Genomic DNA, 17,909 nt, shown 5'->3' with positions numbered 1-17,909 from the left:
ATGTATGTGAGTTAGGGACCTTAGATTGTAAGCTCCTTGAGGGCAGGGACTGATGTGAATGTGCAATGTATATGTAAATAATTTTAGTAATTATAGTAAATTATAGTAATTGTCTCAGTTTCAGTTCGTTCGATTCCGCTGAGGTTGAAAATTCCTTCACTACTTATCATTTTCTTTTCTTGGGAACGCTTCCACTTCCCTTCCTTACATCCTCTTTGTTTTCCTTTTCTCTGACCTTGACCTTTTCCTAAAAAATGATCAGATCTATTTCCAAATGGGTCCATCCCTGAGGCACCCCGTCCCAGTTGGGAATATTCCATTCCCCTAGGGCCCCCCTGTTGCCACTGAGGTGGTCGGGGACCTTTCCCTTGTGGATTCTGTGGTTTTTAGAAATGTTTATAATAATATAATTAGTTAGAGGAAATTCCCTGGGTCCATTTTAATACCCATATGGTCTCTTCCCCCCCCTTGATAGGGCAAAGGAGGGCCATCATTCCCCCTAATAGATTTTCAGCTCTAAATGTTTTTTTAAAATGGTTTTGTGAATTAATTACTTCATTAAATTGAATTATTTTACTGTTATAATTAATTATGATATTCTTATTGTTATGAACCAGTAGTGACACATTTTTCGGACACGGGGATGTTTTTTTTAATTCCGGTGTCTCTGCATCCTTTTGTATTTAAATGATGGTAATTGACGTCCCAGATGAGTCTCCTTTACCACTTGAAGCCTGTTACGGGGAAACGCGTCGTGCGGAGCCATATTTGTGATGTTATTATGCAAGAGCAGGCTAATGCTGACCGCCGCCATGTTTGATACCAAGTGTTTAGACAACGCTGATTTGTATCTTCATTCCTGTAAGTGTAACTTATGTTGTGTCAATAAACGCTGTTTTAACGTATTACACTACAAGGTTTCCCTCTTTTATCTATATACTTGGGGAGCTATTGCCAGTCGATTGCTTCATTATTGAATCTTATGGGATTTTCCATATGAGAACCAGAGGAATCAATACCTTTCTCCAGCTTGGCTGCTGAGTCCGTTGAGAGTGACTAAGGTGTGTGTAATCTCTCTTAATTTGAGATCCACAATTTCTGGTAAGCGGTTTGTATATGTGGTGAAGGGATCTGCTTTGAGCACTGTTTTGTTTGGATTCCTTTGTGAACACGGATATATGTTTTTCACTATTGAAGAAGGATAAACTACCTGAAAGACTTTCACTTATGAACTTTAAGGGATATTTTGTTTGAGTATCTGGAATTATTAATTTATTCTATACACTGTCATATGATTAGTGCAACTATACTTAATATATTTATATATGCACAGTAATAGACCTTCAAATCTCTCCAAACTGTTAATTTGCTATGATCATGTTAATATGTTCAGATCTTGCACTCTCTCTAGGGGGATAAAGTGACATATCAGTCATGTGCCTTTATTTTATTTCAAAAGTCCTAATTAGCAGTTTCTCTTGATGCTTGTATACAATTTATTCTTCGCCGATACTTCACCAGTGTCATTGTTGGGGGAGAAGGGGGGTTGCATTCTGCACATATCCCCAGAAAAGAATGCAGAGCTGACACATGGCTGTTTTTTCCAGTACACAAAAGAGGAGAGGGGAAAAATTAGGGGTAACATGATCTATGTTGGACAGTGTGTTTGCATGCTGTTAACGGTTTCCATCTGCTCAGTGTGCTCACAGCCTTTTTTCTCTTTCTTTCTTTCCTTTCTTTACCTTATCTTATTCCCCCTTTACCTTTTACCTTCTTCAACACTTTCTCCTCCTACTTTTACTATTGTCTCCTGCTAACCCACTTCCTGCCCCTTTCCTTTTCACCTCTAAACTGCATCTCTTAGCCCCACTGAGGAAAGCAAAATTTGTGGAGAGCCCCAGAATTCCAGAGTCTGAACTTGGATCCCCAACCCTGAGCTCATCTCAGAAACTGGACGCTGATGCATACCTGTTGGGTAAGTGAATGGCTTTGTTAGTAGCACATGGTTTCCAGGGTCAAATGTGATGGTACAGGAAGTGACAACTGTCAGCGGTTGCACTAGAGCCCCTTAATGTAAACCAGATGGTACTTTTTTGGTCTTTCTTGGGCATGAGTTGAAATAATTTCGCTTTGCTGCCTTCATTATCTGTTCTTAGTATACGTACAGGAAGCCAGTGAGAATTTTTTCTGTAAATGTAGCCTCTTTGTTTTTTCAGTGACAAATTGCCCAAGCCCAGTGAAGCACTTTGTAGTTGATCAATTAAAAAAAAAGTTGCCTTTCTGGCTGGAAAGTCTCAGGTCTTTATTCAAATGTCACCACACATTTAAGGCTGGAAACCAAATATCTTAATGTATAGTCACACATATGGAGGTACCTAAAGGTACATTCTGTGCTTCTATAGTGTCTTTTTAAAGAGAACTATGGATTTAGGTTAAAAAAAAAAAAATATATATATATATATATAATACACACTCACCTAGGTAGATGCTGCATCTGTCCCCTGTCAGATTTAAGTCTGAGAACTGAGCGATCAAACGCCGCTGATCACTCAGCTCTTAATCTTCAGGCTGCAGAGAGCCAGTGGCTCTCTTCTCTCCAGAGCCTGTGTCCCTCCAGTGCTCACTGGAGCTCTGGGCTTTGCAGGGGGCGGCCAGCTGCCGGTCCATCCATATGGATCTTTTCAAAGCCTGGACCGGCTCTGTGACGCTATAGCCCGCTGTTTGCTGAAAAGGGGTCATAGGAGTGCAAAACGTTCTGTACTCCTGTGATTCATTGAAGTATAGCCAAACAAGCTTTGGCTATACATCCTGTTTTAAATGTCTTGGAAACAACAAAATGCAGAGTGGTCTCTTATGCAAATCTCTACTAGCTTCAGGTGATGAAGAGCTTGGGCCAACCCCTACACCACAGCTGTGCCTTGCTGTTAGCTTAAAACTATGACAGGTGACCTGACAAATACTGACCTTGTTGAAATTTGCATGGGAAAACATTCTGATTTTGTGCCTTCCAGTATGTGACCATTTATTAGGCATCTCTAGGTGGCTGCTGTACATCTCTGGTGACCTTTAGAATGTAAAAAGTGAAGATAGGTTTATTGTTCCTACAAGAGAATAGAGGACTCTTTTGTATGTAAATGATCACAACCATACAAAATGTGAATGCTTTTTCAGACCTAGGCAAACCCCTTGCCTTGCTGTCTAATGGAAGAAATTAGTCATCTGACAGGTTGTATTATTTTGACAGAGGCTAGTTTATCTTGGAGATGGTGCTGATGATGTTGGTAGTGTATGCTCCTCAAATGTTCATCTATAAATTTCCAAATTTTTTGAAAGTGTAGCAACAATTAGTTTTATTGTACAGCAGGTGAAACGGATCTAAGTGTGGCCGTAAATGCCCCGTTGTTTGATCAGCCAGACAAATGATCAAAAAGGACAAGCGGATTTCCCCATCCACACACTAGAGGTGGATAGAGAAATCCTCCCTGCTGTGCCATTGTATTCTGACAGTGGGACTCCTCTGACCCTAACATCGACTTATGGTCTCTTATGCAAATCTCTACCAGCTCTGGATGATGAACAGCTTGGGCCAGCCCCTACACCTGCTGTACTTTGCTGTTAGCCCATAACTATGACAGGTGACCTGACAAATACTGACCTTGTTGAAATTTACATGTGAAAGCATTCTGGTTTTGTGCCTCTCAGAGCATTCTACCAGGTATATGACCATTTATTGAGCATCACTAGGTGCCTGCTGTACATGTCTGGTGACCATAAGAATGTGAAAAGTAAACATAGGTTTACTGTTCCTACATAAGAATAGATGACTCTGTGTGCAAATGATCACAACCATACAAAATGTCTATGCATCTTCAGACCTAGACAAACCCCTTTGCCTTGCTGTCTAATGGAAGGGATCATTCATCTGACAGGTTGTATTATTTTGACAGAGGCTAGCATTTATCTGAGATGGTGCTGATGATGCTAGTAGCGTATGCTCCTCAAATGTTCATCTACAAAATTCTATATAACAATTGTAGAAAAAATTAGTTTTATTGTACAGATGGCAGGGGAAACTGACCTAAGGCTGGCCATAGATGCCTCGTTTTTTTGTTTTTGTTTTTTTTTGATCAGTCCACACAATAGAGGTGGATAGAGGAATCCTCCCTGCTGTGCCTATTGATTTTGACAGTGGGACTCCTCCGAACCCCAATATTGACTTTGTCAGGCGGAAATGATTATAGAACATTTGATCCATCTATGGGCAGTGTAAAGCAGGGTACACACTAGTAGAAAATCTGCCGAAAATTCCCGCCCGATGTGAAATCGTCCGATTTTCGCCTAGTGTGTACACAACTTTCAGCAACCGATGCGGACATTTTCAACGAAAAAAAACGGAGGGACAAACACCAAAATTTTTTTCGTCCGCCCCCAGACGACCGATTTTCGTTTAATGTGTATGCAGTACGTCCGTGAAAAATCGGATACGAAAGACCGCGCATGATCTGAAGTTGCTGACAACCCGGAAGTCTAGGAACAAATGTGCCAAAAAAAAGAAAAGTCGGACGAGAAATTTTGTGAACATGTCGACTAAAAACGGTAATGAACTCTGAGAAGACAGAGAAAGATCGGAGGATATTTCGTCCGATTTTCGTCAAGTGTGTACGGCCCTTAACCCTTCTCACAGGGCTCCTGGTCAGGGTTTGCAGATTATGATCTACAAGAATGCTTGACATGAGCTAACTGTGTATTTTCCAGCTTCTTCATAAAGTCGTTTAAAATTTTTTAAACCGACTATAAACTGTATGAGTTGCCTAGATTAAAAAAAAATGGTTAAAAAAATTGATTTTCTGTGGCTGAAATATACAATCCTTTTGTTTCCTCATCATATTATTTGCCAGCAGTCACCTCTCCTACTCCCACCTTGATGATGGGAAGTATTATTGGAACGGACACATAACCAACCCCTTCCTTCTCATTCACTTGCCCCCCCCCCCCCCTCTTTCTCGGCAGGCTGCTCGCTGACAGCTTGCAAAGTGAATCAGCATAAAATATGCAGAGTTTCTATAGCAACCAACCAGCGGTGGGCCCAAAAGCATTCTGGGTGATGGCCTGCATGAGGTAGCTAATGCTAGACTGAAAACACCCATCAGTGGATTTCTTTAAAACAGGTGGATAATGATTTGCAGGAAAACCTTTACCATTATCAAAAGAAATAGAAGCTCTGACTGTTTTCTCAGTGGTTCTGCTATTGCTGTGCCTATGTGGATTGCAGGGACCTCTAGCTATGATTCTGATTCGTGCCAGCTTTGTGACACTTCTGGGAAGTCACTGTTCTCGTAGTCAAGCAATGGGCTTGTGAGCATACACAGTACATCTACTTTAGAAAGGGAAAAACCATGATGCAGTTCCAGACCTCCAGGTGTTACATTTGAATCTTGCATCCTTCACACACTCAACCTGCAACTGCTGCAGGATTGAGTCATCTAGCATAATGTGACATCCTGCTCCGCACAAGTGTCAGACCCGGCTGCATCTACTGTGCAGTCCCACAGCCACTGCAGTCCAGTAACTGTTTTACATGTGTAAAGCACTGTCCTGTCTATTGATCTGTTCCTAGTCACTGAAGTGGAGATCGTCTGCATTTTAGTAGTCAGCCTGTCCCGTCTGTTATGCTGGCACTGCTGACATATGCTTTGAAGAGCCTTTTGGAGGCCCAACAGCATGAAATATTTGAAAATATGTGTGTGCATTTTTTAAATACAAAGTGAGATGATATGCATTGTATGGGTTGAGGACTACCCTTTGTTGATAATAAATGGAGGAATAAAATCCAGCAGCTGACAATATACAGTATTTTTATATCAAGTGCGTTGATATCATAATTTTGACCAGGGGCAGACTGGCAACTTTCAGCCCAGGGGGCCAGTACAAACCAGAGGCCCATGATGCAGCAACTTGCCCCCCCTCCCATTCCCCCTCCTCATGTCCTCCTCCTACCCCCTATTCCAAGCTGAAGCCCTTTTCCAGGTACTCTCTACTCACCGGCTGAATCCGGGTTCCCAACCTGGCCAGCAGGGGGCAGTTGGGGGGAGCTGGGACAGCTTGGTCAGGGCTGGCCAGGGGAGGAAAGTCTCAAGTGGGGGCACGGAACCCGCTTCTGCTCAGACACACACAGTTTACACCATCCATGCCAGGAAGGGAGGCTGCGCTCTGCCCTTGTCTTCATCCCGCACTCAGTATGTCAGTGGCAGACACTTTTTACTTCTCTTCACCAGGGATCCTTTAGGCATGTCTGTGGCAGAAACGGTGCAGCCTTTTTACAGGACATCAGAAAGGCCCAGGGGGCAATTGCCCCCCTGCTTCCTGGCCCAGTCCTCCCCTGATTTTGACCCATTGTTTCATAAGACTTTGTTATAGACAGAAATTGGTCTTCCTTTGCATCCACTTTTCCCATGAGCCTGAATCCTTTGTTACTATTTCTTTTCCATTCTTGTCTTCCATTTTACATATAGCTTCCCTCAGTGTTAATGTCTGTTAAATGTGCATAAACAGCAGTTCTTATCCTTCCCGGAAGCCTAAAACCCAATAGCTTACACTTTTATTTTCATCACACCCCTGCCACTGGGTTCAGTGCTGGATGCTGAAACAAATGCACTTTGAGATATAATCCAGCCAGCACAGCCACATGTAAAGTCTATACCCCTTTGTAAGCTACAATTTTGGTGACTTGTAGCTTATACAGGTTTTTGCTGAGAATAGAGCCGGCCATAGATGGAGTGATTTTATTTCCATGGGGGAATCTCTCCAGCATAGCTATTGTGTTCTCCTGATGGTGTATGTGTGTGTTCACGGGGAGCCGTCCCGACCGGTAGAACACATAGTGATCACTGCTAGCGGCTAAAGCCTCTGGCAATAATCGCATGAAAAATCTGACATGCTGGATGTACCCAAGTTGATAGATCAATCCGGTACAATCAGCGTGCCCATAAATGGTTTGCATCTCAGCCAGTCCCTGCTGAACTGACTGAGATTGAACCATCTATGGCCGGCTTAAAGGGTAAGTAAGGATACCTGTATTCAACTGCACCTGTTTTGTCCATCATGGGAGATTTTGAATTGTCTGAGAAAAATTGATTACCAGGGGGAACACCACATTACATGCATATTATGCAATACTAATCACTTACTTCTGAGCTGTGTGTGTGGTTGTGCATGCCTGTCTGGCTTTCATTGTTACCCTTAGTTTTACAAAGCCCACTTTCATATTTAAAACTTTTTGCTTTAGAGCTTGTGTTTTAATGATGGTAAAGGGTTTCCTCAAGATAACGTGACAGTGGAGATACCTTGTTGCTATCCTCCAGTGTCACCAGGGCCGGCCTTAATTGTTCAGGCGCCCTGTGCGAGCTAATCTGGTGGTGCCCCCCACCCCCCCCCATCCTCACCCCTCGCCCCCTGGTCACCTAAACATACACAAAAAGGAAAAAAATATTTGTAACAAATAAGAGAGAGATGCAGGGGCTGCGGACGTGGTGCAGGAGATGCAGGGGCTGCGGGCATGGTGCAGGAGATGCAGGGGCTGCGGGCATGGTGCAGGAGATGCAGGGGCTGCGGGCATGGTGCAGGAGATGCAGGGGCTGCAGGCATGGTGCAGGAGATGCAGGGGCTTCAGGCATGGTGCAGGAAATGCATGGGCCGCTGACATGGTGCAGGAGATGCAGGGGCCACAGGCATGGTGCAGAAAATGCAGGGGCTGCGGGCATGATGCAGGGCTGTGGGCATGGTACATACAGGGCTGTGGGCATGGCACAGGAGAGACAGTGCTGCGGGCATGGGGCAGGAGATGTAGGTGCTGCAGGCATGGTACAGGAGATGCAGGGGCTGCAGGCATGGTGTAGGAGAGGCAGGGCTGTGGGCATGGTACATGCAGGGCTGTGGGCATAGTACATGCAGGGCTGTGGGCATGGTACAGGGGAGATGTAAATGGACACCCTCCGGGCAATATAGGCCCGCGCTGTAGCCATCTTTTGGCTATAGCGTGGGCATGAAGAGGTTAAATACCAATAGTATTTGAAATATGCAGCATGAAGGGGATTAATGCATTAGTGACCATTGTCAGTTAAATAACCCCTTTTGTGCTGCATTAGTGTCAGTGTTGATAAACACCTACATCCTGCAGCATAAAGGGGTTTATTAACGGACAATGGTCACTAATGCATTAATCCCCTTCATGCTGCATATTTTAAATACCATTGGTAATTAATTACCTCACCCCTCAAAACCCCCCTCACTTAGCTGAATAATCAGTAGACGCCCCCCTGCTTACTTTTTAGATTGACTGCCTGGTTGCTTCCTCCTCTAAGTCACACTCACTTGCTGCCCGGCTGCTCTCTATAGTACTCTCCCAGCCTGCCTCTCGGTGATGTCACGCCTCGCTGGGACTCAGAAGTGCCTGTCAGGGAAGTAAAGGCTGGGTTCCAGGCTTGTGCCGGGTGCAGGAAAGCACTAGGCACATCATTGCAGGCAGCCTATTGTAGTCCCTTCCGCCCACCCCTTGTACCGGCCCTGGCTGCGAGCTGTGATGGCCGTATGGCGCCCCTGTTGCCCATGACTCCCTGTGCGGCCGCACAGCTCGCACATCCCAAAGACCGGCCCTGAGTGTCCCCATAAACATCATATGAGCTAAGCATGCATGGTTATGGTATGATCTTTCCAAGAAAGAACTGTTGTCTGACTGTGCTGGCTATTTCTATGGGTCACTGAGGAGTGATAATGACTTTGTCCATGTTTTTGTTTCACTAGGTGAAGAGGAGTCTGTATTGGGCCCTCCTCCATCTGTTGATGAGGCTGCCAACACCCTCATGACCCGACTGGGCTTCCTCCTGGGAGAAAAAGTCTCTGAGGTCCAAGCTGCCAGTGCGCAGTACAGCATGGAGGGGCAGGAAGAGAATCAGGTGAGGGGTAATGCTGGCAGAAAGGTCTCTGACCAAACCGGAATACCGAAAAAAGAATTCCATTTAGGGTCATTTTTCAAATTGTCTAAGAAAACAAAAAATAACCTCTAATTTTAAGGTTTTAAAGAAATGACAAAAGGGTTGCTTTCTTTCCACAGATGGGAATGATGTATAGATGATTTCCTTTTTTTCTTCAAGTATACATATGTCAAGAACCATGGGAAAATCAAAGTGTTTTATTCAAAGTCCGACAAGAACTTGAATTTTGCTAAATGCGAAGTGAAGATTTGTTATTCAGAAAAGAGATAGCGGGGGTGGGAAGGAACAGCACAGAAGCTTGGTCTTCAGTTTGTATCAAGAGTTTGTGTCCCCTGGAGATAGTGTATGAAAATGCCACTTTTTAGGTTTTAGAGAACAAGTATTGGGAAGTTAAATCTCCCACCAGGTTTTCAGTTTTTCTTGTTTTTTTTTGGCTTTGGTGTCCCACTGAGGTGACTCTCCTTCACTTATTATTCTTGGGATGGAACAGGACATTGGGAGGAAACCTCTCCTAAGCTAGTGGAATTCCTGTCTTAAACCACAGTCACAGGAACAAGTGTCTAAACTGGAGGATTTTCCATCCTTCCTTCTCTGATGACTAGGTCATTATGTCCAGGACATATAGAGGGACGACTCTCCACAATAAATACACAGACAGTAATAAAAATCTGACCGGTTGACTAGTATACTTTTAGGTGTATGCAGGTACTCGGAGATGTTGAAGAGGTTTTGGTGCAGTTAAAATTAGTTTAAAATTTTAGGAGGTTTATTGTTTATTTATTGTTAAAATTAGGCTTGTGTGTTCACTTAGGGTTATGTTTGGCTAAAATATTTTGATTTAAGGTTACAGGTAGGGTAGCCTGACCTTAGCAAGCCTAATCCCCAGTACACACGATCCGAAAATCGGGCGACGTTCCATCCGTTATTTTTCGTATTCTAGCAGCTCTCAATAATATTCGCTTAAAGGCAGAGGTTACTCATGATACGAATTTTCTCGGACGATAATTCTTAGCTTCCGGTATGCGTAACCACGCTGTAGCGTGTGAGGGGAAAATGATGTCTACTGCTCATGCGCTGTCTACTGCTCACCATTTTTTTCGGACGAACAACATACTGATAATACGATTATCGTACGATGTGTTATAATACGATCAAAATTTTTATGCTTGCACGACCGGATAATATCGGGTGAACTGTTGTGATCGCCTCTCGTAAGCTGTGTACTAACGATCCGATTATCGTCCGATCCTTTCACAATCGTTAATTTTCGTCCGATTTTCGGATCGTGTGTACGGGCCATAAGGGCCGTCCTCATATATAGTAGGTTTCACAAATGTTTGCAAATTCGTCACATCACATTCCAAGGATAGCAGGCAAAAGGGTCACAGATACACCTAAAACCTTTTTGCATTGAGAAGCCTTTGCCTAGATTAGAAGCAGCCTGATTTTCACTATATTGGTGCCTGATTTTTATAGTAACTTACTCGGTAACCTTAACCACCCATATCTTTGGATCTGCTAATTATTGACATGCATTTTTATTGAAGGTAGCATTTGTTTGGTGCTGAGTTTGAGTTTCTCTGGGTTTTGACAGGTTTACTTTAAGTCTGTAGATCTAATTTATCAAAATATAAGGAGAGTTTTGTGTGATTCTGCCCTTTTCTTCATAATGATCTCACTAAACTTTGAAGGTAACCTTTGATTCTTAAAGTAAACTTGTCACTTTTAAAAATTGCAAATACAGTGCTTTGCGAAAGTATTCGGCCCCCTTGAACTTTTCGACCTTTTGCCAAATTTCAGGCTTCAAACATAAAGATATAAAACTATAATTTTTTGTGAAGAATCAACAACAAGTGGGGACACAATCATGAAGTGGAATAAAATTTATTGGATATTTCAAACTTTTTTAACAAATAAAAAACTGAAAATTGGGCGTGCAAAATTATTCAGCCCCCTTAAGTTAATACTTTGTAGCGCCACCTTTTGCTGCTATTACAGCTGTAAGTCGCTTGGGGTATGTCTCTCAATTTTGCCCATTCCTCCTTGCAAAACAGCTCGAGCTCAGTGAGGTTGGATGGAGAGCATTTGTGAACAGCAGTTTTCAGTTCTTTCCACAGATTCTCGATTGGATTCAGGTCTGGACTTTGACTTGGCCATTCTAACACCTGGATATGTTTATTTGTGAACCATTCCATTGTAGATTTTGCTTTATGTTTTGGATCATTGTCTTGTTGGAAGACAAATCTCCGTCCCAGTCTCAGGTCTTTTGCAGACTCCATCAGGTTTTCTTCCAGAAAGGGCCTGTATTTGGCTCCATCCATCTTCCCATCAATTTTAAACATCTTCCCTGTCCCTGCTGAAGAAAAGCAGGCCCAAACCATGATGCTGCCACCATGTTTGACAGTGGGGATGGTGTGTTCAGGGTGATGAGCTGTGTTGCTTTTACGCCAAACATAACGTTTTGCATTGTTGTCAAAAAGTTCGATTTTGGTTTCATCTGACCAGAGCACCTTCTTCCACATGTTTGGTGTGTCTCCCATGTGGCTTGTGGCAAACTTTAAACGACACTTTTTATGGATATCTTTAAGAAATGGCTTTCTTCTTGCCACTCTTCCATAAAGGCCAGATTTGTGCAGTATACGACTGATTGTTGTCCTATGGACAGAGTCTCCCACTTCAGCTGTAGATCTCTGCAGTTCGTCCAGAGTGATCATGGGCCTCTTGGCTGCATCTCTGATCAGTCTTCTCCTTGTATGAGCTGAAAGTTTAGAGGGACGGCCAGGTCTTCGTAGATTTGCAGTGGTCTGATACTCCTTCCATTTCAATATTATCGCTTGCACAGTGCTCCTTGGGATGTTTAAAGCTTGGGAAATCTTTTTGTATCCATATCCGGCTTTAAACTTCTCCACAACAGTATCTCGGACCTGCCTGGTGTGTTCCTTGTTCTTCATGATGCTCTCTGCACTTTAAACGGACCTCTGAGACTATCACAGTGCAGGTGCATTTATACAGAGACTTGATTACACACAGGTGGATTCTATTTATCATTTATTAGTCATTTAGGTCAACATTGGATCATTCAGAGATCCTCACTGAACTTCTGGAGATAGTTTGCTGCACTGAAAGTAAAGGGGCTGAATAATTTTGCACTCCCAATTTTTCAGTTTATTTGTTAACAAAGTTTGAAATATCCAATAAATTTCGTTCCACTTCATGATTGTGTCCCACTTGTTGTTGATTCTTCACAAATAATTACAGTTTTATATCTTTGTTTGAAGTCTGAAATGTGGCAAAAGGTCGCAAAGTTCAAAGGGGCCGAATACTTTCGCAAGGCACTGTACATCCCCTCTACACAGTGCTATATCATCCTATACTGTCTATACTTAAGCTGAACATACTTTATACAATTTTCTTGTACAATTTTCCTTTAGATTTACCAAAACCATATAATAGGAGGTCAAATCTAAACACTTTCAATTTGTAAGCAGTCAGGCAGGCCCTTGCGCTACATAGTTGAAGGTAAGTCTAAAGGGAATTGAATAATAAAATTGTATAATGTATGGCCAGCTTTACCATTACCAGCTCTCTTCTCCAATGCTCTCAGCCGTCCCCTGCAGTGTAATTGAAAGTTGTCATCAGTGCTGCATGGTGGGAGGGCAGATTTGACATTTCTTAATACAATACTTTTTCTCTAGGGTATTGTTGAATCCTAACTGTTAAATGTATTGCCATATCAAATCATTAGTTTAGACATTAATTTAATTAGTTCAGTCAGTGGTAATTACCAGTGGTTCACTGAAATGAAAATTCCAGTGCCGAAATCAAAAATTCAGGAGGCACTTGGCCAAAACTGAAATTGACGGTTTTTAAAAACTACATACGGTACATTTTAATAATTGATTACTATATTTGACTCTTAATTAATATCATGAATTTAAAAGAATGTTCATTTTTTGTCGGTTATTATTTGTAACCTTTTGAAGTGGTATTAAAATTCCTGCTTTCTGCATTTTTGGTGCATATTTTGGTAAAAAAAAAAACACCAAAAACACACCTCCCCATTGAAAAGGCAGCAAATGCACCTGTGTTGTGTTTTTGATGCAATTTGTGAGTACCGTGACCTATGAAATACACTCCATAAGCATGGTAAAATCATGACAAAATCACGTGCGTTTTCGACGGCCATTATGGGTACCTTGTTTTCTTTATGCACAACGCAGAAAATACTATTTTCATCCAATAATTTTCAGCGGCCGAAATTTCAGTGCATCACTAGTAATTGGCAATACCATTCCTCTTGTGTTATTCACATATCTTGATATATCTTCATTTAGTCTTGGCTGAAAATATTGGCACCCCTACATTTCTGTCAGATAATGCACCACTTCACCCAAAAAAGTATTGCAATTACAAATGTTTAGGCATTCTCATGTTTATTTCTTTAGTTTTTTTTATTGGTATGACACAAAAAGGTGGAGAAACAAAAAGCCGAATCAGACACATTCCACAAAAAACTCCAAACATGGGCTGGACAAAATGACTGTCACCCTTAATTTAATATTTGTTATCACACCCCTTGGAAAAAATAACTGAAATCAATCGCTTCCTGTAACCATCAATGAGTTTCTTACACCTCTCTACTGGAATTTTGGACCACTCATCTTTCGCCAACTGCTCCAGGTCGCTCAGATTCGAAGCGTTCCTTTTCCCAACTGCTGTTTTGAGCTCTCTCCACAGGTGCTGTATGGGGTGTGAATCTGGACTCATTGCTGGCCAGTTCAGTTCTCTTCAGCGCTTTGTCCTACACCTCTGACGGACACCCAACTTTCTGACAGTGAGCCCTACATTGGACCCCAGAATTCTATGGTAGTCTTCAGATCTCATAATGCCATGCACAGGGTCAAAATATCCAGTGCCGGAAGCAACAAAGCAACCCCAAAACATCAGTGATCATCCACCATGTTTGACTGTAGGGACTGTATTTTTTCTTTAAAGGGCTCATTTCTTTTTCTGAAAACAGCAGAAGGGTGGGCTTCACCCAGACATTTATAATTTTGTTTCGTCTGTCCACAGCACATTCTTCCAAAAGGATTTTGGCTTCCTCGGGTAATTTTTGGCAAACTCTTTGATGCATTTTTCTCTTTCCTCCACGTCCAGGGAGATTAGCTACAGTGCCATGGGCTGTAAACCTCTTGATAATGCTGTGCAGAGTGGACACAGGAACTTTAAGATCTCTGGAGATGGACAATTTTTGTTCTTAAATCCTCAGACAATTCTTTGCTGCTCTTTCTCTTCTCCATGCTCCCTGTGGCACACAGAGAGACACAACAGAAAGGTTGAGTCAATTTTTCACCATTTTAACTGGTTGCCGGTGTGATTTCTATATTTTCAGCACCTGTTAATTGATACAGGTTTGTTAAATTACAAATTACAGTAGCATCAAAAACTTGCAATGCAATTATTTCTTACAATTTTGAGAACGTGCCAACCATTTTGTCCAGTCCATTTTTTAAGTTTTGCGTGGAACGTGTCAAATTTGGCTTTTTGTTTCTCCACTTTTATGTCATACCAATGCAAACAAAGGAAATGAACATAAGAATTTCTAAACATTTCTAATTGCAACAATTTGCTCGGGGTGAAGCGGTGCATTATCTGACAAATGCAGGGGTGCCAAGATTTATGGCCATGACTGTATAGACTTTATCATAACTTGATTTGAGAAATCTCATGTTGTTAAACTAAGAATTTCTTTATCTTTACCTTTATGGCCTGTGCTTGCTCATAGCATTCTTGATCAGCAGTCCTATGACTTGATTAGCTTTACTGTGAGTGACTTCAGAGTTAATTTTCTCTAACCTTACTTTGCTACTGTCTTCATTCCCCCTCAGGGCTCTGCGGCGACTCAGAGGATCAGCCCCTGTTCCACCTTGACCAGTAGTACCGCTTCTCCTCCTGCCAACAGCCCATGCTCGACCCTTCCTCCACCCAATACTACTGGGGCGACCAAGGACTGCAGCCCCACATCCACCCTGGAGAGTAGGGACAGCGGCATTATTGGTAAGGGTACAAATCCAACATTTTCAAATATGATTGGGAAAGTATTTCTAGAGTCACAAGGGAAGATCTGCTGATCAATAGGTCTGTTGTCTCTGCAGTCACAAAGAGGCAAATTTTACTAAACAGTAGGTATGATGGAGAGTCTCTCTCACTGATTTCATGACCCCTATAGGAATGTTAATATGACCAATTTGGTTGTTGATGTCATTTGTCATTCATAATGTTTGTGTCCCCTTAGGTCAATTTTGCCTTTTCCTTTTCTGAATACTTGTCAGTTCTAAAGGAGGATGAGGACATGAAAAGGACATTACCAGATACAGGGGATTTATTGTGGTGACAAGCATTAGGTGGCTATCATCTGGGTTAGTTGATCTCACATCTGTGGGCACCTGTAGACTAAATGTGGCCATACACTATTCAGTTTTTTGATCAGCCTGCTATACAGTACATACATATGCTATATGGAGGGACGAATCTCCTGCTGCAGATACCAGTCTGCTGTCAAAGTAATGGATCAGTGGCTGCATCTGACTGGACGCAGGCGCTGTGTGGCCAATAATTTTGGAATTAAATTGATCAAAAAATTACTAGTTCACAGTCAGAAATCTGGCCAAAATAGTGCTTAGACAAGTTAGAAAAAGTTGTGTGATTGCGGCTGTTTTACTCTTCTAGTTTGTGTGGGCAAAATTGAAAGGAAAACCTATTTAGACTGATGTGAATGTACAATATGTATAACGCTGAGTAAAATGTCCACATTATTTAATTACCTGTAGTAGTAGTAATAATAGTACATCTCTGCAGTACATGCACATTTCCCCATGTTTTTTTCCATTTACGAACATTACAGATAGAGAACAATGCCTGTTAATCTGCCAGAAATCAAGTGTGCTCCCAACTTTCTGAAGAGAGCTGCCTCTTCTGCATTGAAACTGCAAGCAGTGTTGTCAGCCCTGCTGGACTACAGAACTCCTTCCCTCTTGTCTCTATAATGGTGAGGTGTTCTTCAATGTAGCAGAGGCATTGTTTTGTCATCTCACTACAGGAAGTTCTGAGCTCACTGGATTTCTGGCAGTATCAAAACATGGAGCAAAGTATGTACATAAGATGTACTGAATTATTTTTTTGTTATTTTGCCCAGGCATACAGGATGCAGGCATCTGCATGAACTTCCCCATCTATGCTTTATAGCAGGGGTAATGAATTAAAATTCATTAAGGTCCAGTAGGTAAAATTTTCTTCTAACCGAGGTCCGGATCATATGTTTGGCTCTCAATGGCACCTCTGCACAATGCGCAAACATGGCGCGTCTTTACGAGTGCCACATCACATGGTGCCACAGTACCATGCAGCTTGGTATGGGGCAATTAAAAAAAAAAAAAAAGGTCAGGGACTTATTTTTCTGCGTTTCTGCTTACAAGGCAGCCCACTGAAATAAATGGGCCGCCTACACGCGTTACACAATAATGTGAGCCCAGTCTACAATCCTTCACATCACAATCCTTTTTATTACATCAGTGTTCTCAGTCCCACTGCACATCATCCCCCCTTCACATTACAGTCCTCAGCCCTTCACATTTTTGTCAGTGACCCCCCTTTATATCACCCCTACTTTAAATTGCAATTCAAAGCCCCTTTCATATCACCCACCCATATCACATTCCTGTTCTCGCCCCCTTTATAGTACCTCTCCTTCACATTGCAGTCCCCAGCCCCCCTTCACATTTCTGTCCTCACCCCCTGTACAGCACCCCCTTCACATTCCTGTCCTCATCCTCTTTATAGCACCCCCCTTCACATAATTGTCCCCCCCCCTTTATAGCACCCCCTTCACATAACTGTCCTTACCCCCTTTATAGCACCCCCTTCACATAACTGTCCCATCCCTTTATAGCACCCCCTTCACATAACTATCCTCACCCCCTTCATAGCACCCCCCTTCGCATAACTGTCCTCACCCCCTTTATAGCATCCTCCTTCACATAACTGTCCTCACCCCCTTCATAGCACCCCCCCTTCACATAACTGTCCTCCCCCCTTCATAGCACCCCCTTCACATAACTGTCCTCCCCCCTTTATAGCACCCCCTTCACATAACTGTCCTCCCCCCCCCTTTATAGCACCCCCTTCACATAACTGTCCTTACCCCCTTTATAGCACCCCCCTTCACATAACTGTCCTCCCCCCTTTATAGCACCCCCTTCACATATCTGCCCCCCCTTTATATTACCCCCTTCACATAACTGTCCCCCCCCCTTATAGCACCCCATTCACATAACTGTCCCCCCCCTTTATAGCACCCCCTTCACATAACTGTCCTCCCCCCTTTATAGCACCCCCTTCACATAACTATCCTCACCCCCTTCATAGCACCCCCCTTCACATAACTGTCCTCACCCCCTTTATAGCATCCTCCTTCACATAACTGTCCTCACCCCCTTCATAGCACCCCCCCCCCTTCACATAACTGTCCTCCCCCTTCATAGCACCCCCTTCACATAACTGTCCTCCCCCTTTATAGCACCCCCTTCACATAACTGTCCTCCCCCCCTTTATAGCACCCCCTTCACATAACTGTCCTCCCCCCCTTTATAGCACCCCTTCACATAACTGTCCTCCCCCCTTTATAGCACCCCCTTCACATAACTGTCCTCCCCCCTTTATAGCACCCCCTTCACATAACTGTCCTCCCCCCTTTATAGCACCCCCTTCACATAACTGTCCTCCCCCCCCCTTTATAGCACCCCCTTCACATAACTGTCCTCCCCCTTTATAGCACCCCCCTTCACATAACTGCCCCCCCTTTATATTACCCCCCTTCACATAACTGTCCCCCCCCTTTATAGCACCCCCTTCACATAACTG

The 17,909-nt window shown here is 43.0% G+C and overlaps 1 protein-coding gene across 6 annotated transcripts in view; it reads left to right on the top strand.

The window, feature by feature from the left end:
• TANC2 (tetratricopeptide repeat, ankyrin repeat and coiled-coil containing 2) overlaps positions 1 to 17,909 on the top strand; it is a 773,447-nt gene that overhangs the window by 692,251 nt on the left and 63,287 nt on the right. For 5 of the 6 annotated variants that reach the window (XM_082271257.1, XM_082271258.1, XM_082271259.1 and 2 more), the window contains 3 exons: positions 1,865 to 1,975; positions 8,800 to 8,951; positions 14,879 to 15,047. In XM_082271257.1, coding sequence (XP_082127383.1) covers positions 1,865 to 1,975; positions 8,800 to 8,951; positions 14,879 to 15,047 — 432 coding nt within the window. The remainder of the gene's footprint in view (positions 1 to 1,864; positions 1,976 to 8,799; positions 8,952 to 14,878; positions 15,048 to 17,909) is intronic. The other variant, XM_082271262.1, reaches the window with a different exon arrangement.

The sequence above is a fragment of the Pelophylax lessonae genome (genome assembly GCF_965119305.1).
Source record: "Pelophylax lessonae genome assembly, chromosome: 11".
NCBI lineage: Eukaryota > Metazoa > Chordata > Amphibia > Anura > Ranidae > Pelophylax > Pelophylax lessonae.
This window is presented reverse-complemented; position numbering and strand designations above follow the sequence as displayed.